The 22,563-nt window shown below is 45.1% G+C and overlaps 1 protein-coding gene across 2 annotated transcripts in view; it reads right to left on the reverse strand.

Moving 5' to 3' along the window:
- The window catches only part of BMAL2 (basic helix-loop-helix ARNT like 2), a 94,545-nt gene that overhangs the window by 58,293 nt on the left and 13,689 nt on the right, over nt 1–22,563 (reverse strand). For both annotated transcript variants that reach the window (XM_073621736.1, XM_073621737.1), the window contains exons 2-4: nt 3,665–3,803; nt 2,297–2,335; nt 149–306 (exon numbers count right to left, since the gene is read on the reverse strand). In XM_073621736.1, the coding sequence (XP_073477837.1) occupies nt 149–306; nt 2,297–2,335; nt 3,665–3,803 (336 nt within the window). The remainder of the gene's footprint in view (nt 1–148; nt 307–2,296; nt 2,336–3,664; nt 3,804–22,563) is intronic.

Here is a 22,563-nt window from a genome sequence, read left to right on the forward strand (position 1 = left end):
TCGTGTGTTTTTTTTTTTGGGGGGGGGCAAGGTATTGGTTTATTAGTTGATCATACATGAGCCTATGCTTCTCAGCAGTAATGCACATACACCATTTCCTGAGAGGCAAGGATTTACTTTATAATAACTTAAGAAAAACAGTACTTACCCTTTAGTGATTTCAAATGCTGAACAGCTGTCCGTAGGACAGTCAGCTTGTCAAGCTTGCGGGGTAAGGGGTCACACTGCGGGATCATGGCAGACAACTCCTCAATCAAGGTGTTCATTTTATCCCGCCGTCTCTTCTCAGTTTGGCTGTGAGCCTCTCTGCAAGGTAGCCAAATTTTGTTAATGCACAAAATAAAAATGGTTATTAATATTTATTGAAAAAAATGGCACTGTAGATTATTGATATGGGAGCATCCAATTGCCTTAGGAGATCAAGACATTTTTTTTGCCCATTGGATCATACTTTATAAGGGTTTTTTTCCTACCTTTGGCCAACTGCAGGTTTATTGTTTTGAACAAGTAGGTTTATTTATTTATTTATGTCTAAGGGCTAGTTTACACTTGCTTCAAAACATGGCTTCGAACACACTTTGTTAAAGCTCTCTGAACGCCACTGTCACTAAATAAAATGTTAGCTTACAGTCCTGTTTACACCTGCTTTTGCTTGATACTTCGATGAGCCTTCGGTGGGGCTTCGGTGAGGCTTCAGTGGGGCTTCAAGCGAGCTTTGCCATAGACTTCTATGGAGGCTTTGAAGACACTTTAAAGCACCACTGAAGCTACATGGGGTATAATTTTTGAAGCAAAGCCAAAGCAAAGCAAAGCAAAAGCAAGGTGTAAACAGGACTGTAAGCTAACCATTTTATTTAGTGACAGGAGCTTTGACTAGCGTTGAGAGAGCTTTAACAAAGCCTGTACAAAGCCTTGTTGAAGCCGAAGCAAGTGTAATTTAGCCCTAATGGTTTTATCTGGCTAACTATATAACTATGTTAATCAACCTAATCATGAATATCGGTCTTGTGTGGCCAAAACTTTAAAACAAAGGACACGCCAAAGATTGAGTTAAGCCACATGATGAGATTACAAATGATCGTCCGCTTTTTTTTTTTTTTTTGCATGCTAGTCTCCATATCGAATGTGAATAGGTTACTAAAGTACGAAAATTCTCGTACCACAGAAAAAAATCTCGGAAGTGATGTAATGTATTTGTATTGTATTTTCGGATGAAAACTGTACTGGTTAAACAAAAATCATACGATCTGGTGTCGTACGAGAAAAATTTTCATGTTTTTTCCCCCTCCGGAAAATTTCGGACAACAGCTGTGTACTAACGATCAGATTATTATACAATCGCATCGAAAGCCATTTTCATCCGATTATCCCATTGTGTGTACGAAGCTTGTGTGTTTGCTAAAGATGGCTAAACAAGTAGTGATTTGTTTAGATAAAAAATGATCAACAAAACAGCGACAGCGGAGTCAGAATCAATCAAATTGAGAATCTTTGGTTTGCAATTTTTATTGAGTGCGATCATTTTAGCTGCATTGAATGATCATCCATATTATCATATCTGCATGTTTGGGGCCACCTTAAAGTGATTGTGACTTTACATGTGCTGCCATCCACTATGTTTTTTAAAAATAAAAAAAAGCTAAAAAACCTTGTGTCAAACCGCGGCTGTGTTCTCACGTGATCCCCCTGTGCTAGCTGGCCCCGATCTATGGAGAGAAGCTGTAGGGGTCGAGATTCCCCGGTGATGTCAGCTGGACAGCAGAGGGGGATCTTGGCCCCTCCCGCCTCTTTCCAAAGATTGGGGCTGGCCAGTACAGGGGGTCACGTGACTGTACAGCTGAGGTGTGACAAAAAGGTATTTGGCTTTTAATTTTTAAAAAACAAACCCACTGTAGTGGATGGCAGAATGCCCGGAGGGGATACTTGTATATTAGCTGCATTATGCAGCTTAATAGCAGCGGGAGGGGCGGCAGGAGAGCTGCTCTCATGATGACAGGGAGGGAGAGAGGGGAGAGACTGTCAGAGATGATCAGCAGATGAGGGAGGCACGTAAACTGACCACGGTAATCAGGGCTCAGCAGCCATGATTATCATGGTCAGCAGAGGCAGAGGGACAAAGAAACTGGCAGGATCAACCAGGTTTTTTTACAAGTTAGGAAGGTAAAAATGGCATTTCACAAGCACTGTGCTATACAGCATGCCTTAAAGGAACAGCATCTGAGTTTTTTTTTTTTACAACCACTTTAAGTTGGGTGGAGTGGTATAAAACTATTTGGAAGTAATTTAAGATTTTTACCTGCTCTGCAGATCATTAGGTTCATTCCCTTCTGTGGTTCTGCGGAGGGCAAATAACATAATCAGTACACACAGCGTAAGGTGACCTGTTATGAAATTATTTTACAAAACCAAAAAAGGGTAGCTTTCATGACAAACAGTACATGCTAGTAAAACTAATAACTGGAATAAAGCCCTTTTGACCAGACAATGAAAATGAGTGGCACGCAGCAAGCCGTCCCTGATTTAGGTTTCTACACCCCACACACACTGCAATGCAGAACCTCGACTGTCTTCAGAGAGGTCCCAAAATTGCAATGGGGTGGAGGGGTCATGTCTGATATCCTAATTGGAAGACTTTTACTGTTTGAACATCATAAGGGGATAAAGTGGGTCAGCTTCATGGCTCTAGATAACACTGTCATCTATATCTAAGGCAGCCCATAGATGACTTAGTTTTCTTTTGGATTCTCACAAAAAACACTGATTAGCCCTGCTGGCTATAGCCAGTGGTGCTGATCGAGCAGGAAAAATCTGACAGGGCAATTGTACAGAAGCTGATTGGCCTGTACAACCTGCCTACATGGTTCCTGCTGAACAGGACGAATTTCAATTCATGTATGGCCAGCTTAAAATTTAGATTTTTTTTTTATATAGCATTCCTACATCAGCTTTTCATCCTTTGATTTGTTAGATAGTTTTGGTTGCATTGCAATACATAAAGCAAAATGCACAAAACATTTTAAAAAATAAAATTGTTTATATTAGCAAATTGCAACCCCCCCCCCTCCACAGGTTTTGCACTTTTCTGCTACATTAAACCTGCTCTCAGCCACATTCTAAGCCTGATCTACCTAGCCCTGTAAAGAAGAGATTGCTATACTTACCTATTCTGCAGCCGCTTCAGTCCAGTCCCATGCTGAGCTGTAGGCAGCGGCTTCAGTATATGGGCGTGTGCAGGAGAAGCAGCTGACAGCGGAAACCTCATAGTAACTCTATGGGTGACATCACCAGGCAGTTCTCAGCCATTGTGGGCTCTATGAACACAACAGCCACCGCTAGAGACCAGACTGGATCGACTTCAGAAAAGCTAAGTATAGTAATTTTTTTTCTTTACAGGGTTGTATAGATTAGGTTTAACATGTTTGAGAGAGTAGATTTAGCGTTGTAGGTTTTAGCTGAACTCCCATTTTAAGGAGGGCAGAGGGGGGCATTATTGAATAACTGGACCTTGCCTGAAGTGCAAGGTCCACGTTAAGCAGTAAAATACAATCATGAAAATATGGAACAGCAAAGAAAAGTGGGAAAGACACATTGAAACTGCAAAAAGGCTTCCCCATCTGGACAATACGGACTCTAATTCAATGTGTTTTATTTCTGGAGCACTTACTGACTATCAGTCTCGCTGATCCTCCTCTTGCGGGAATACTCCAACAGCGGGCTAAAGGACCTGGAGCTGACGGAGCTCGGCATAGGACCCAGAATACTGGACACTGCCAGACACTGGCTGGGTTCCATAATCAGGGTATCTGTCACAAGAAAGAGATTTATCAGCAACAAGAAAAAGTACAGGAGGCACTACAGAAAATACACCTTAACTCTAGGCAAATACGGAACACAGTCAAAATACATACATGGGAACATTTTTTATAATGCCTTAAGGATTTTTGGGTTTGTCCAGACAGTCCTAAGATTTACACAGCCCTGCTACATGGCCAGTGACTTTTATCTACTGCCGCGTACACACGATCGGAAATTCGGCCAGCAAAAGACCTGATGAGAGCTTTTGGTCGGAAAATGTGACCGCGTGTATGCTCCATCGGACTTTTGCTGGCCGAATTCCAGCCAGCAAAAGATTGCGAGCATGTTCTCAATTTTTCGGTCGGAAAAAGTTCCTATCCAAAAATGCGATCGTCTGTAGCAATTCCAACATGCAAAATTCCTACGCATGCTTGGAAACAATTCGACGCATGCTCGGAAGCATTGAACTTCATTTTCTTGGCTCGTCGTAGTGGTGTACGTCACTGCGTTCTTGAAAGTCAAAAGTTCAGCAAACTTTTGTGTGACCGTGTGTATGCAAGGCAAGCTTGAGCGGAATCCCATCGGAAAAGCCATCATATATCTTTTTCCGACCAAAATCCTGATCGTGTGTATGCGGCATACTACAGTTAGAGCTAAACAGCTTGGTCACCTTCCTTCCTACAACCTTTAAGTGGACATTGAAGGAGCAGCAATAGACCAACAATACAGGGGATTACAGGAAACCAATACTAAAATTAAATCTAAATACTTATACTAACTGCATTTAAATTCATTACATTTTTTAATAAATACATAACTACATTTTCTGGGCTTGTTTTATATGGGCTTTAAGACATCATTCCGCTTTGATGGAAAAGCAGAATACTGGCTTCTCTCCTGAGGCTCATGTGAGCTGTTAATTCCCTGACTAGCCAATCTCAGCACTGGCAAAGGACTCCGACATTCACATGCAAGGCATGTTCCAACTGCCAATATAAGTGATTAGGAGGTGACTTGGGAAATTTACTTTGTTGACTGCGCGACTCCTGAACATATTCATGTTTAAAACCCTTATTTTCACGTGCCAGGTTCCCTTTAAGCCCCTCACCTCTCCTCAAAGAGGAAGTTGCTTGAACAGTTTCTTAAGCATGGAATCTTCCTTTAAGTTTATTAACCCAAAAAAAAAAAAAAAAAAGGTAATTTTTCTCCTTAACTGATGTGCACTGATGAGGCTGCATTGATGGGCGCTGATGATGCGGCACTGAGGGGCATTGATGGACTCCGATAGGCTGCACTAATGGGCACTGATGAGGCGGCACTGGTAGGCATCACGGATAGGTGGCAAGGGTAGGCACTGACAGGTGACATTGATGGACACTAATGAGGAAGAACTGATTGGCGGCACTGATAGGCAGCACTGGTGCAGCACTGGCTGCCCACTGTTGGAACTGCACTAATAATCAGGACACTGATAATTAGTGCCCTGATTATCAGTCTAGATGTCCCTTTAACACAAGCTATTATCTCTCCTCCCTTTTCCTTATGCTGTCAGCGTGAGAAAAGGAATGTCGATAACTGGCTTATGTTTACATCGTGATCAGTTGGGATTGGACAACGCTGATCAAGTGGTAAAGAGCCGCTGACTGTCTCTTTACTCCGATCTGTGATCAGCTGTGTCCGGGGGACACAGTGATCACAGAACATGGCACACGCGCACTGCAGCGGGAGCGATTACGGGAGGATGTGATACAGCGCCCAAAACGGATTGGCCGCGCTGTAGCTGTCAATCGGCTATAGCTCGTTTGGTAAGTGTTTAAAGTATATCTAAACCCAATCATTAAAAAATGGATTTTTAAAAACAGCTTACCTGTAAAATACTTTTCTTGGAGTACATCACGGGACATAAAGCACCATAGTAATGACTATCTGGGTTTATATGCTACCTTTAGGTGAATGGACACTGGCAATCAATAGTAAGAAGGTTCCTCCTATATAACCCCTCCCATACAGGAAGTACCTTAGTTTTTTAGCAAGTAATAAAGATCCCAGAAAAGAGGGGAGGGACCTCTGTGTCCCGTGATGTACTCCAAGAAAAGGATTTTACAGGTAAGCTGTTTTAAAAATCCATTTTTCTTTATCGTACATCACGGGACACAGAGCACCATAGTAATGACTATCTGGGATGTCCTAAAGCAATGCCTTTGAGGGGAGGGAACATACCTAAATCCCCCTTATTTTAGGCTCCAAATTATAAAGCTGCTTGCAGCACGCTCTGGCCAAAAACTCCTTTTGAGATCTAACATCCAGTCGGTAAAATCTGGTGAATGTATGCACCGAAGACCAAGCGGCTGCTTTGCAAACCTGAGCCATCGACACTTGTTGGCGCACTGCCCATGACATACTAACTCCTCTGGTAGAGTGAGCTTTGAGATACCGAGGTGGAACCTTGCGTTTCAACTCATAGGCCTGGATGATGACCTGACGAATCCACCTAGAGATTGTAGAACTAGCTGCTGCCTGTCATTTCTTAGGACCCTCAGGCAGAACAAAAAAAGAGTCAGACTTCCGAAAAGGGGCTGACATATCCAAATAAACCTTAATAGCTCTCACCACATCGAGTGAATGGAGCAATCTTTCCTCCTTAGACTTAGGGTTAGGAAAGAAGGAAGGTAAAAGGATATCCTGATTCAAGTGAAAACGGGAAACCACTTTGGGTAAAAAGTCCGGACGGGGCCCCATTACCACCTTGTCCTGATGAATAAACAGAAAGGGTTTCTCACAAGAAAGGGCGGCCAACTCAGAGACTCTTCTTGCTGAGGTTATAGCCACCAAAAAGACTAATTTTTTAGTCAGTAGGATCAAAGGAATACACTTAATAGGCTCAAAGGGTTGACTCTGTAGAGCTGAAAGTACCAAGTTCAAGTCCCATGGGCACAAGGGTGGTTTAATTAGTGGCCTCAAATGTAGTACTCCCTTGATAAAGGTTCGTACTAAAGAATGAGACGCGATTGGCCTCTGGAAAAAAAACGACAAAGCCAAAATTTGTCCCTTAATGGTCCCTAAGGATAAGTTTAAGTCAATTCCTGCTTGCAGAAAGACAAGAACCCTTCCAATTGTATACTTGCGAGGGTGCCATCTTCTCTTCTCACACCATGAGATGTATGACTTCCAGACTCTATGGTAAATTTTCCTAGACACTGGCTTTCTAGCATTTATCAAAGTAGCCAGAACAGAACCACTGATACCACGGTCTCTCAGTACCTTGGTCTCAATAGCCATGCCATCAAATTCAGTGACCGTAAAGAAGGATGGTATATGAGACCTTGGGACAACAGGTCTGGGCGAAATGGAAGACACAATGGGTCCCCTACCGCCAACCTCACAATCTGTGAGTACCAAGACCTCCTTGGCCATCGTGGGGCCACTAGAATTACCATTTTCTGCTCCACCTGTATCCTGCACAACAGGTGCGGCAGCATCTGAATCGGAGGAAAGGCGTAAATGAGAGAATACCGATCCCAGGGAACCACCAATGCATCCGTCCCCACGGCAAGTCGATTCCTGGTTCTGGACACAAAGCTGTCCACTTTGGCATTGAACCTGGATGCCAGGAGATCCACCTCTGGCATCCCCCAACGCTGGCATATTTGAAGGAAAACTTTGGGGTGAAGGGACCATTCCCCTGGTAACAACTGCTGACGACTTCGATAGTCCGCCTGCCAATTGTCTACCCCTGGAATATAGACTGCCGAAAGAGATGGCACCTGTCTCTCTCTGCCCAAGTCAGAATATGATTTATTTCCTTTTGGGCTGCCCAGCTCCGGGTACCCCCTTGGTGGTTGATGTATGCCACCACTGTGGAATTGTCAGACTGGACTCTGACTGGAGACCCCCGCAGCCTGGCCGTCCAGAATACGAGGGCCAAGTGAGCTGCTCGAATTTCTAACAGATTGATCGGCAAGGTTTTATCTACCTGGGACCATTTTCCCTGTACAGAGGCCTCTTCCAATACTGCTCCCCAGCCGAGATGACTGGCGTCTGAAGTTACCACCTTCCAAGTTATTGGTGGAAAGGACTTCCCCTTTTTTAAGTTGTTGGTCTTTGACCACCAAGAGAGGTCCTGTTTTACCTTTGGGGATAGAGACATTGGATGATCCAAGGCTAGGACAGACTTGTCCCAAGCCTCCAGGATTGTTCTCTGGAACAACCTGGAATGAAACTGCTCATAAGGAACTGCGCTGAAAGATGACACCATCTTCCCCAGCAGCCTCATGCACAATCGAATTAAGGGTCTTTCTACCCTTTTGACTTTCCTGGCCAGCTCTACTATTGAGTTGACCTTCAAGAGGGGTAAAAACACCCTTTCCCGGGTCGTATCCAGGATCAAGCCTAGATATGTCAGGATTTGAACTGGATGAAGAGCTGATTTGTCCATGTTCAGAATCCAACCCAGGCCCCTTAGAACATGAACTGTAGTTGAAACGTTCTCTAACAGGGTGGAATAGGACTGGTCCTTCAACAGAAGGTCGTCCAGATATCCTATCACCGATACCTTCTGGGATCTTAGAGAGGCCAACACCGGAGCCAACACTTTTGTGAAGACTCGAGGGGCCGTAGCCAGACCGAACGGTAGTGCTACAAATTGGAAATGACACCCCTCTACTGAGAAACGTAGAAACCTTTGATGTTGGCCAAAAATCGGTACATGCAGGTATGCATCCTTGATGTGTATGGATGCTAAAAAGTCCCCTTTTCTTACAGATACCATTACTGAACGAACCAATTCCATCCGGAAGGTTTGCACTTTTAGAAAGGAATTGAGGGATTTGAGATCCAGAATGGGCCTTACTTCCCCATTTGGCTTCGGCACTGTGAATAGGTTTGAATAAAACCCTTTGAACTTTTTTTTGTGCGGAACCTTGATAATCACCCCCTGCCTTTTTAGCTGTTTTAAGGCTAGGAATAGGCTTTTCTTTTTCTCTAGATCCGAAGGAACTCTTGATCTCAGAAACCGATTTGGGGGAAAATCTCGGAACTCTATTTTGTAGCCTTGTGTTATAGTGGAGATAACTCACTTGTCCTGCACCAACCCTGCCCAAGCATCTGCGAACCACCGCAGTCTGCCCCCACTTGTAATAGTGGGGGTGCCCCTTCACAAGGAGGACTTGGCATTGGCCTTATTTGGCTTCTGAGTCCAAGTTCTTTTCTGATCTTGAGGTCTTTTAAAGGCAGGTGGTTGAGGCCGTCAATCTCGGCTGACTAGTTCTTTAGCCACAAAACTCTGCGCATATGTATTGAGAGTAGCGCAAAGCAAGACATCTGCTGGATTGAGTCTTTTAATGCGTCTACTGCAAAACATAAAGCGCAAGGAAGTTCTGTTAATTCATTAGAATATCCCTCCTGAACAGGTAGGTTCCTGACCAGTCTTTTAAAACGGTCCTTCAGGGCTTGACAGATCCCAATAGCCGCAACAGCTGGTTGTACTGCTGATCCGGCCACCGCAAAGGAGGCCTTTAGCAAGGATTCCAGCTTTTTATCTGCTGGATCTTTAAATCCTTGGGCATTATCCACTGGACAGGTTAAGCTTTTATTTACTGAAGAAATAGCAGCATCCACTAAAGGCGTATCCCACCTTTTTTTGAACTTTTCCTCCATTGGGTACAAAAAAGAAAACCTTTTAGGAGGTAAGTATATTCTGTCTGGATGTTCCCAATCAGCGTAAATCAACTGCTCCAATAATGGATGCACAGGAAACGCCTGAGAACCTTGCTGAGGTCGCAAGGATCCCAATGTAGAACAGGAACGTTCCGGTCCTTGTACAGGGGGCAACTTGAAACTTGCTCTCACCATTTCGGTTAAAGACTGGATAAACAGCTTTTGGGATTGCGAAGCTGACAACGGCTCCTCAGATCCTGAGTCCCCCGCTGAGGACTCCTCAGCCTCAGCATCTTTATCCCCTATGGCCACCTCCTCAAAATCCTCTGTCCATTCAGGATCCAATCACAAGGACCCAATTGGCTAAGGGAGTCCTGGTGATCAAGTGACTCAGCACTGGGACCAGGCTCAGGAGAGGGAGATCTATTTCGTTTCTTCCCTCCCTGTGTTACTGAGGCAATCATACTCGCTATTTTGCCTTCAAGACCAGCGAGAGCTGACTTTAAGTCATCCTTAGTAACATAAGCCAAAGCAGGGATATTGGTGGTGGCCACAACGCCTGACAAATGCAATGGCTCAGCCAGGCCAAATGCCTCAGGTCTTTCAGGGGAGACAGGTGCTGCAGTAGCCTGAGGTTGATCTCCTGTTTTTGAAGGAGTCACTTTAACCCCTGGATTAGCCCTGTTCCCTACATCTCATTTTCTGGAAGACATTGCTTACAGGTTTTTGAAGAAAATTCACTGTGCTATATGTTGAATCAAAGCCAATACTATAGCCTCCTTACAGAGTTTGCAAATGCCCGACTCACGTGCCCCGCTCTGTGTCCCACTGCGACCGGCTCCTGGCTCCTCTGAGCCAACAAGAACAGCACTGACACACGCAGGCGTCTGACTTCCCTATATGTGCGAGCGCCATCACGTGACGCACGCACGCCCGGGAAGTACTGCGCATGCCCGCGGGAAACACGCGGCCACGATGCCGCCATCGCGCACGCTAGATCGTGCACAGGAGGGAGCGGGCTGCGCACTCACATGCGTGCTACCTGCGTGCACGCACCCGCGACCCGTCCGCGCGGTCCCCAGCGGGAACCTTAGTCTGAGTGCACCGCTCTCTGAACCACCACAGTGGACACAAACAGACACTACAATCTGGCATGACAATCTGCATAACATTACTTGGAAAATAATGTAAAAAATGGGCCTCCAAAGGGAGCACTCACCGATCCTCGCAGCAGGGCCTGAGATAGGCCCAATCTTCCCCCATCACCGCAGGTAACGCCACTGAGGACCTTCAGGGACCATTAATTGTAATGTGCCTATGCACACAGGCACGTAAACAAGCACCATGTATTGTTCAGTGAAAAAAATAGAAATATCTGCATTTTTGGTCAGTAATTTACACCTCGTGCGTGCATATGCGCACATTTGTGCCAGAATTGGCCATTAATATATTGAAAACACGAGAATATGTTTGCGCGTGAATCCGTGAATGCATTTGCGCAAAAAAGCGTGCAAATACATTTAAGAACGGTTGAAAAAATAGATGCTCAAACAGGAGTATCGTGTGCAAGAGGCCTAATAGTAGCAGTGGCAACATCACTATGCTGTAGTCTGTGCAGGAAGCAAAGCTGTGGGAGGGACCCAGCAGAGCCCACCCACTACTGGAGGGGCGGAGACAAGACCGATCACCCTGCACAAGGGGAGAGAGCAGCAGGGACCTGTCTTCATTACAGGAAGCTCCTGCACTGAGGGAAAGTTTCACACTGGATCTGGAAGCAATACACAGAGCACACCAAGATTCTAGTAAGAATACACTGGACTCTTGTATTTACACAATATTTCCTCAGCTTTAATAATTATAATAAGGTCACACAGGACATCCAACGCATTTCAGAGACAAAACACTTCCCTATAATCAGGGCTCGAGTTGTCAGAACTTGAATGGACTCAGATGGCAAAATGACTAGAAAGGATATGTTGAAAAAGGAACTTGTGAGACACATTGATAGTGTGTCAGAATAAGCTTCATTAAAAGAACCCTGTGGGGGCCACACTGTGTGTGTGTGTGACAGAGAAACAAGGTAACAGCCAATAAGATAAAAGTACGTTGTTTTCCTTAACGGGGGCTGCTTCAGCTGACTTGTTCTCCAAGGTACATGTTCTAGGGCTCTCCTCTTCATGCAGGCTTCACTACCAAGTGAGTCACTGACCTGAAACTAGTATGCAGGTTTACATTTTTCAAACTACTTGCTGGCTCAACATTGGTGACTCACTAGGTAGCCAGAATAAGAATAAGAATGACAACCCTGGAGCCAGCCTCTTTAAAATAAGCAGGAACCCTTATAATAATAATGGGTACAGACTCTGGAACTCAGCACAGGGATGGCAATAACCCCCTCATAATAGGCACAGCAAGTGTATGTACCCACGAACTCAGCACAGGGATGGGGATAACCCCTTATAATGGGCACAGAAAGTTTACAGTCTGGGAACTTAGCTTAAGGATGGTGGAAGCCCCCATAATGCACACAGCAGGTGTGCAGACCCAGGAACTTAGCTCAGAGATGATGGGAACACCTCATAATGGGCACAGCAGGAATAAAGACCAAGGGAACTTAGCTCAGGAACAGTGGGAACCCCTCATAATGGGCACAGTTGGTGAAAAGAAGCTTGAACTCAGATCAAGAATGGCAATAACCTCTCATAATGGGCACAGGAGGTATACATACACAGGAACTCAACTCAATGATGGTGGACGCCCCTCATAATGGGCACAGCAGGAATAAAGACCAAGGGAACTTAGCTCAGGGACAGTGGGAACCCCTCATATTGGGCATAGTTGGTGCAAAGAAGCTTGAATTCAGCACAGGAATGTCAGTAACCTTTCATAATGGGCACAACAGGTGTTCAGACCCAGGAACTCAGCACAAGGATGGTAGGAACCACTTATAATGGGCACAGCAGTTCTACAGACCTGGGATATCAGCTCCAGGATGGTGGGAGCCCCTGATAATAGTTACAGCAGGTGTACAAACCCATGAACTCAGAGCAGAGCCCCTCATAATTGGCACAGTGGTTGTGCAGATCTAGGAACTTAGCTCAGGAATGATGGGAACTCCTCATAATGGTCATAGCAAGTGCACAGACCCAGGAACTCTGCACAGGGTTGGGGGGGGGGGGGGGCTATAAGGATGATGGGAACCCCTCATATTGGCACAGTAGGTGTGCAGACCTAGGAACTTAGCTCAGGGATAGTGGGAACTCCTCATAATGGTCATAGCAGGTGCACAGACCCAGGAACTCAGCACAGGGTTGGGGGAACCCCTAAAAGGGGCACAGCAGGTGTACAGACCCATGAACTCAGTAGAGCCCCTCATAATGGGCACAGTAGGTGTGCAGACCTGAGAACTCCAGAGATTTCACCAATAGAGTCCCTGAAAGATAGAAGAAATCTCCACCACCCACCTGACACATCGATTTTTGGGTGGCCTGGACCTTTAGGACCATAAAGACAGGAACTTTATCCCTGCAGATTAAATGATCCGGCAGCCAGACAGTTATTACTGGGCTTTGCCAAGAGATTAGTCTTTTTCACAAATCTTGTCTGACCTGGAGGCGGCCGGCTGCTGTGAAGCATAATACACTGAAGATCACAGATCAGTGAGCTGTAAATAGCCTTTTCCTCCTTCGTACTGCTAAAAAAGATTTAAGGTCTATTTATGGGGCAGGGGCAACTGCTGTAACCCACAGCAACCAAATAAGATTTATACTGTGCAGCAGAATTTGATTTCAAGAATCTGCTCTGTGATTGGTCACAGTAGGTTACTGGACATTACCATTACGTGTATCAGGTTAAAGTGGTACCCCAACCAGTCTGCGAAATCCACAAATCACCAAATTATCTGTCATTCCGCTAAGCTCAGCCGGTCTTACAACTGCATCACACTGCATAGCCACCACTTTTCAAAGGCTGCTCCAACTTGGCACTATGGAGGATCACCACTGCATGGCAAAGGTCCTTTCAAGGCCCAGTGCCTGAACTATGTTAATGCCTAACTCACACCCACATTGCTCCTTTCCCCTCAGTTTTTCCCATTGTGCATATAGAGTGGAAAAAGGTTACATTGCCTGTCTTTTTTTTTCCATCTGTGTCCCAGAAGAGAGATTTCCCTTTACTTCTCGCTCTGTAGACACAAAAGGAATTGAGGGGAAATTTCTACAGTGAGGGAAGTCCTTGGGGGCAGTTGTCACCTCCCCACTGGAAGAATTCCCCTCCATTCCTGTTTTGCTGACAACTCAAAAAACTTCTAATCCCGATGACAATGGTGACCAGCACCTGCGGCTGTCAGCATACCTGAAGAGAGCCTGCATCTGATTGGACAACAATTTTCTGACTTTTTGCCAAAAGTCACCTAACCAACATTTGTCGAACAGAATGGTGTCGGCAGGGCCATACATTGCTCGAATTTTGGCTGAGTCAGCAGGAACCGGACAAAATTGGAGATGTGTATGGCCAGCTTTATACACCAGCTTCAGTAAAGCTGAAGCAGAAATTCAACTGATAACACTCCCAGCCTCCCCTGTCCGACCTGAACATTTGAATTTTACCGACTTGACTCCCTGTCTTGGCTAATAATAGCCTTATTATTTCACAATCCTCTAATCCGCCGCTAATTATACAGCAGGACAATCTGGAAAATCCACATGCGGTGAAGTGACATTGATGGCGGTGACGCATATACAGACAGCCCGGGGGGACGGAGCATGAAGCAATGAAATTACTCAATTATAGGCCAGGAAGAAAATAGGAATATTCTGTTACATAAAAAAAAAAAAACAAGTCCAAATACAAAATCCTCCACCGCAGATTAATGGGCTCTCCCTCCCCATAAGGCCCACTAACCTAAATACTGATAACAATGCTTACAAATACACTGACAGACAGACAGCTTTCCAAACCATGTCCATTTAAAAAAACTGGAACAGGGATTAAAAGAGGTGGATCCAAAGAAATTTATAGCTGTGGTTGGGCTGAGCAAGTTATAGTCCTGCACAACGGACGCCACAACAAAGGCATCGGGACCAGACACACCATAACCCTAAATGAGCGGAATGTAAAGCTGAATTCCAGGAATTCAGCTCCTTTATAAAAGATGATGGCATACTATGCATTAATCCAAGGAACTGCATGACATCTCCTGGACCTACCTTTATTATTTACATGTGACAGTTTTATTGCACTCCTTGAAGACTGCTAGCGCTGGATTTCCGGGAGCCCGACTCTGATGCTTCAGGTCTAAGTATTTTCAACATTAGAATCAGTTCAGCTGCTTGCCTGCTCCAAACCTCCTCCAGCCTAATCACAGAAGCCTTTGTATTATGTGAACTCATTCACCAATTACAAAGGCTTCTCTGATTGGACAGCAGAGGAGAGGGGCAAGCATAGCTGCTTTGTGTGGCTCTCCCCTGCTTTGTGTGCCTCTCTCCTCTGTTGCTGTATGCTCAGGCAGAGCCATAAACCTGTCAGATATAAATAATAAAGATAAGTTCAAGAGATGTCATGCACCTCCTTGGCCATAACTCATGGCGTGCCTGCATGTTTTACAAAGTGTCTGAATTCCTGGAATTCAGCTTTAAAAAGGAACCAAGGATTGAAGTAATACCACAAGCTGCCAATGCTGACTTGTTTCTAAAGGAGCAGGTTCCAGGGCACATAGGACTTCAGACGGTTTTGGGGCAGTGGTTTACTAGGTGACAAAAGTATGGTAGGGATATCGGCCCTGAAACCTGCACCTACCAAAGTCAGCTCTAGCAGCTGTCATGTCCCTCAAAACATTATCTGAGAGCTACCAATTAACTCTTCCCTTAAAGTGGAACTAAACCCTCCTATCTTTTACAGACAAGGAAGCTGCCATCTTATAGTGATATTTGGGTTTTTTTTGTTAAAGTAAAAACAAAAGTTATACTTACTTGCTATTGCATTGACTGGTGCCTTACCCCCTCTTGGAGCCCCCCAGATGGCCTTCTTCAGTTCTGGATCAATAGAAGGCTTGGGGTAAATGTTTACTGATAGGTGATGAACAGATTCCCCCATAAACCCAAGTGTGGTGGATCGAGGAATTCTTCCCATTGTGCTATTGTATTCTGACAGCGGGACTCCTCCACAGCCTGAATACACTGATCAGTGATGCAGCCGTTTGGTTACATGCACTGATTGAACATACTTATTCCAACATTCACCATTCGAGAGAAGACGATCATTAGTGGAAATGGCCACAGATGGATTTAAATTTGGCTGGTCCCTGCTGAAACTAGCCACAATTTTTGATTCATCCATGGCTAGCTTTATCCTGGGTTTGATCTGCAGAAGCAAAGAACGACCCAGAAGACACTAGTACGTAGAGCAGCGATTACGTCACTCTCGCATGCACAATACCCCAGACCTTCGCTGCAAATGTGCCGCTGACGTCAGCGGCTGTATGCAGGATAAATATCTCCTAAAGTAAACCATGTAGGTTTAGGAGATATTCATTTTACCTACAGGTAAGCCTTAATATATAGCTTTACCTGTAGGTAAAAATGTCCAAGCGGAGTATACAACCACTTTAATGACAAGGTCATTTTTTGCAATACGGCACTGCATCATTTTAACTGACAATTGCATGGTCATGCGACATTGTGGTGGTATTTGATCACCTCTGCGGTTTTTATTTTTTGCGCTGTATACAAAAAAAGGGCCGACAATTTTGAAAAAAAAAAAAAAACATTTTTTACTTTTTGCTATAATAAATATCCAAAAAAAAAATTTATAAAACAAAAAACGAAATTTCTTCATCAGTTTAGGCCAATATATAGTGGGACTGCGACATTGCGGCGGACAGATCGGACAATTTTGACGCTTTTTGGGGACCAGTGACATGCATACAGCGATCAGTGCTATAAAAATTATTACTGTATAAATGACACTGGCAGGGAAGGGGTTAACACTAGGGGGCGATCAAGGGGTTAAATGTGTTCCCTGGGAGGTGTTTCTAACTGTGGGGGCAGGGGACTGACTGGGAGTACAGAGAGATTGCTGTTCCTAATTAAGGATGAGTTTGGGTATGTTCGCAAACGGCACGTCCAGAGCTCCTCCGCCGTGCAGGCTGCTATAGCTGTTAAAGGGACCGACATACAGCTACTGCGATTTGCGGGAATGAGCCAACCTGCCGCAGTATGACAGCGGCTGGTCGCCAAGCGGTTAAGCAATAAAAAATCCACATCTACATTAAGACTGCTTACACACTGGGGTAGGCGGGCGTTTTAGCGACGCTTTACCATCATTGTAGCTGCACTATTCGGCCGCTAGCGGGGTGCTTTTAACCCCCGCTAGCTGGCGAATAAAGGGTTAAATGTGCCTGTGTAGCGCCGCCGCCAAAGCGCTTTGCAGGCGCTTTGGCAGCAGTGCCCATTCATTTCAGCACTGCTCCTTCACCACCCCAAAGATTCTGCTTGCAGGACATTTTTTAACGTCCTGCCAGCGCAGCGCCCCAGTGTGAAAGCACTCGGGCTCTCACACTGGGGCTGCAGGGGAGCTGTTTTTCAGGCGCTTTACAGGTGCTATTTTAAGCCCAAAAGCGCCTGAAAAACACCTCAGTGTGAAAGGGGTCTAAGCAGAACTGCTGACTGCACTGCTTGATGCCACAAGAGGGAGAAACTACAATTCTACATATGAAATAGAATGATGGAAATGTGGGTTTTATCATAAAGGACTTTCAGCCAGTGTGCAAACAGTAAGCAGTTGTGTACATACAATGTACGGCGCATACCAGGACATGAACGGGTTAAAGGCCGAATTTTTGTTTCTCGGATGACACATGTATGTCTCAGAGGCTGTGCTGCAATCCCATCTCTCACCTAAAATAAGGTAATAATAACAGAGGAATTAGCATGAGGTTAATGACTACGTGCATCAACATGATGAGATGGCTGTGCTATTAATTTATTGTGACTAATGGAAGCCATCACACCTACAGAGAGCCGTAAAATACACCTACAACCCTACAGACTTAGTCAACAAGGAAGCGCAAAAAGAATGAAGAGCATCAATCAGAAAGCGACACTCAGTGGTTTGACTAGGTGTATAATACAAAGTTTTAATATATTGCAGCCTATTAGTCCCTGGATGTGGTGGCTGCCTTACCGCCCGTACACACAATGAGATTATCGGACGAATTATTGTTTTTTTGGGGGGGGGTTTTTGCATGTTAATCTCAGATCGAAAATTCTCGCACGACAGAATAACAATTTGAAAGTGATGTAATGTGTTGTAGTGTATTCGTATTGCATTTTCAGACGGCAACTGTACTGATTTAATGACAATGGTACGATCTGGTATCGTACAAGGAAAATTTTTGTGCTTGCACCATCGGCTAAAATCGGATGAACTGTCAAGATCTGCTATCGAAAGCTGTGTACTACCGATCAGATTATCGTACAATCGCTTCGAAAGTGGTATTTTTTTGTACGATTTTCGGATCGTGTGTACGTGTCATTGGTTTTCTTATTCATTACACCAGTCGGTCCTGCTGGTAACACAAGGGAAGGTTTTAGGGCTCTTTCACACGAGCGGTCTGCCCGACGGACCTCGCTATGCTCAGCGGGGGATCGAACCGCTGATCCCTGCTGAGCAGGTGGATGACAGGTCCGTCTCCGCTCACTGTGCTGAGACGGACCTGTCAGAGCCCCGCTTCACTGTATGGGGAGATCGGATGAAGCCTGTCAGTTTTCATCCGATTCGATCCTCCAGACGGATGGAAAATAGGGTCTCATTTTGTCTGGATTTTGCGGACAGGATCGGATAGCAGCGGGTGTCAGCGGACATCTCACCGCTGACATCCGTCGCTCTATAGGGCTGAATGGAGCCTTCGATCAGGTCCACCTGAAAACGGACAGGCGGACCTGATTGGAAAGCCTGTGATGTATCTATGGAAGGGATGCGTCTCCCTGCAACAAGAAGTGTGTTAGGACTACAGAACACCTCCTCTCCACAACACGGGGAGAGGGGGGTGTCCAGTAGTCTACAGAAAGCGAGGGGAACTAACCAATAGTACAGGCTGGGAGCACAGGGTCTTAGGAGCTCACAACATTTCTGGGAGGATCAACATGAACATACTGTATATGACAAAACACTTTTAATGATATATTCACCAGATCAAACAGGAGTTCTAGCAGTAAAAACGGTCGCTGGTTCGACCACAACCACAACACTACCTGCCTGGAGTTTGCATGTTCTCCGTGTGCCTGCGTGGGTTTCCTCCGGGTACTCTGGTTTTACTCCCACACTCCAAAGACATGCTGGTACTTTAATTGGCTTCTGTCTAAATTGGCCCTAGTATATGAACATGTGTTAGGGACCTTAGATTGTAAGCTCCTTGAGGGTAGGGACCGATGTGAATGTACAATGTATATGTAAAGCTCTGTGTAAATTGACGGCGCTACTGCACATCACCCTGAACACACCATCCCCACCGTGAAACATGGTGGTGGCAGAATCATGCTGTGGGGATGCTTTTCTTCTGCAGGGACAGGGAAGCTGATCAGAGTTGATGGGAAGATGTATGGAGCCAAATACAGGGCAATCTTAGAAGAAAACCTGTTAGAGTCTGCAAAAGACTGGGGCGGAGGTTCACCTTCCAGCAGGACAACGACCCTAAACATACAGCCAGAGCTACAGTGGAATGGTTTAGATCAAAGAATATTCATGTGTTAGAATGGCCCAGTCAAAGTCCAGACCTAAATCCAATTAAGAATCTGTGGCAAGACTTAAAAATTGTTGTTCACAGACGCTCTCCATCCAATCTGATAAAGCTTGAGCTATTTTGCAAAGAAGAATGGGCAAAAATGTCACTCTCGAAGTGCAAAGCTGGTAGAGACATCCCCAAAAAGACTTGCAGCTGTAATTGTAGTGAAAGGTGGTTCAACAAAGTATTGACTCAGGGGGGCTGAATACAAATGCACCCCACACTTTTCACATATTTATTTTAAAAATTTTGAAAAACATTTATCATTTTCTTTACACTTCCCAATTATGTGCCACTTTGTGTTGGTCTCTCACAAAAAAAAAAAAAAAACAATAGAATACATTTACGTTTTTGGTTGTAAATGTGGAAAATTTCAAGGATTATTAATACTTTTTCAAGACACTGTACCTTTAGCTTGTTCAGTTAAGCTTTGACAATAAACCCTGGAAGGGGATTGGTTTCTATGCAGAGCTTCACCAGATTTTGCACCACGCAGTTTTAGTAAATAACCCCCACTATGGTGCATTGATAGTAAATTGCACTCTTTAAGATCTGGACACAGACCGAGAGTGACGCTATGCCGTTAGGCCAGCCATCATTCTGGATTATCTTCAAAAGTCGGTTCACATATCTCCGCAGCGGCTTCATGCGATTTGCATAGGAGCCCTGTGCGTCTTTTGGTCCATTTCAGGTCCAAATTCAGCCAAAAATTTGGGCTGAAATCGACCCTGAAACGGTGAACAAGGACGCACCGGACTCCTGCTGTGAGCCACTGCGTGCTCATATGTGAACCCAGCCTAAAAGGTTTAAAACTGAGCTCCGGAGTGCACAATTCTGTAATTTTTATTTGTGACACAAAGTGAAAAAAATTGCACTATTAATTAAAGCTCGGAGATCAGCGATGGGAGTTTTTGGCGCAGGGCTAAATGAAAACTGCCTAACCACCCCCCCAACTTCCCCTTATACTAAACTTTCTTGTGACTTTAACATTAATCCTCCCTGGAAAATGAACCCTTCCATTAACCCTTACACTTAAGCCTAGGACACAGTGGTTGTTGTTTTGTTCAACCCAGCAGGGCTGAACGAAAAAAAACTGACAGCTCAGGAGGAGCTGCTGTACTGACTATACGACATTAGTACAGCAATCTCCCCTACTCCTCTATTGTGTTCTGACACTGGGATACCCCCCCGAACACTCTGGTAAAAGCCCTCAGCCATTGGCTGAGTGTACTGATCTGGAGCCGATCGGAAGACCTTTTTCAATCATGCCCCTTTGATAGAAATGAATTGGTATGAGAAAAAATTTCCAACGGTGTATGTGGTTTTTGTTCGAAGCAAACAAAATCTTTTGAACGACAGTTGAATGTTCAGGGAATGTTCGTACGAATTTTCCTACGGCTGGCCAAACATGGAGTCATGACTCAATTCTCCTGTTCACACACTCAAGGTGGATGGGGGAATCCTCTCCATTGAGCAACTCTATTCTGGCAGCGGGAGACTTCCCTACCGTAAGAATACACTGATCAGCAACACTGGTTATAGCCGATAGCGCTAATCAAGAAAACATTTTCCATCTATAGATTGACTTGTGTACAACCAACCTGCCCATATATGGATCGAATGTGGCAGGTCTCTGCTGAACCGGCTGGATTTCAATCCTTGTATGGCCAGTTTGAGACTTTTTCTAAGAATTTTTGTAGGAAATTCAATCCATCTATGGACAGCTTAACCCTCCCTGTGACCCTAACCGTCCCTATAACCCTAACACTAACCCTCCTTGTGACCCTAACACTAACCCTCCCTGTAACCCTAACCGTCCCTATAACCCTAACACTAACCCTCCTTGTGACCCTAACACTAACCCTCCTTGTGACCCTAACACTAACCCTTCCTGTAACCCTAACCGTCCCTATAACCCTAACACTAACCCTCCTTGTGACCCTAACACTAACCCTTCCTGTAACCCTAACCGTCCCTATAACCCTAACACTAAGCCTCCTTGTGACCCTAACACTAACCCTCCCTGTAACCCTAACCGTCCCTATAACCCTAACACTAACCCTCCCTGTAACCCTAACCGTCCCTATAACCCTAACACCAACCCTCCCTGTAACCCTAACACCAACCCTCCCTGTAACCCTAACCGTCCCTATAACCCTAACAAATTTTTCCTGTAACCCTAAACCAACTCTCCCTGAAAGCCAGCAGACACCACACACCATGCCAAACTGGGGGTGCCTTCTAATACAAGCACGTTCAGTCTATAATGGCTGCCGCAGTTGACCGGTACACTTTATTGCCATCATTGTTTTATAGAAGATTTTGGGCAGATGATAATGTCAGAGAAGGAAGTACTGAAGAGGAAAACATCTCTAAAGTGTGTCAGGCAAAAATTAAAGCTTTCACGGAGCCAAATCCACATAAAGCGATGAAGAATCTGCGAAACCTCGAGTAGTAACCGCGCCTACTTTCCTGTGCTCAGGGCAAACAGAACAGGCATTGTGGCCGGAAGGGTCTTGTTGTAAATGCTCCATTAGGGCGCTCACATTTTCATCCGATCCAAGGAGAAACCATGATGTGTAGGAGTGTTCATTCAACTGCCATGGACTATTGGGGCTCATTCACACCAGGCACCCTGATCAATGCAAGTTTTCTGCAAAGGCATTAATGTAGAAGTCCACCCTAACACTAAAATCCCTGCATCTACAGACATCCACAAACTAACACTAACCTATAAAAACACAAAAAAGAGCAGCGCCATCTAAGTGCAGCATAATTGAAACATCCTAATATAGGACAGACAATTACACACTCACAAGATTGTAGAGATCACAGCACATGTGGGGGGTATAAGAGGCTCATCCACTCCTGGAGGAAGGCGGTCAGCTCGCAGATGGAGAGGTAGCTGATGTTCCCGGCTGTGCTGGTGGCTCCCAGCGCTTCCTAGTTCTCAGAATCGGCTCAGGGGCAGCTGGACACGTCACTTCTGGATGGTGAGGGAGTGCCAGCGCTGTGATCTCTATGATCTTGTGAGTGTAAAATTGTCTGTCCTATGTTAAAATGTTTCAATTATGCTGCACTTAGATGGCGCTGCTCTTTTTTGTGTTTTGCTGTCTACAGAGCCCCTTCTAGCTTGTTATGAGCCGGCAGCCATCCAGAGTCAGCCTATCTGTGAACATCAACATACCTCGTGCTGCATTTGAACTCTCACGCATGGACTCCCCACTATAGAGAGCATATTAACTGCCCATCTCTCTCTTTTTGAGCTGGCAGAGCGCACATGAGCATATGTACACAATATTCCTGTGTTTTAACACTAACCTATCTAGCCC

This window comes from Aquarana catesbeiana, linkage group LG03 (genome assembly GCF_042186555.1).
Source record: "Aquarana catesbeiana isolate 2022-GZ linkage group LG03, ASM4218655v1, whole genome shotgun sequence".
Taxonomy (NCBI): domain Eukaryota; kingdom Metazoa; phylum Chordata; class Amphibia; order Anura; family Ranidae; genus Aquarana; species Aquarana catesbeiana.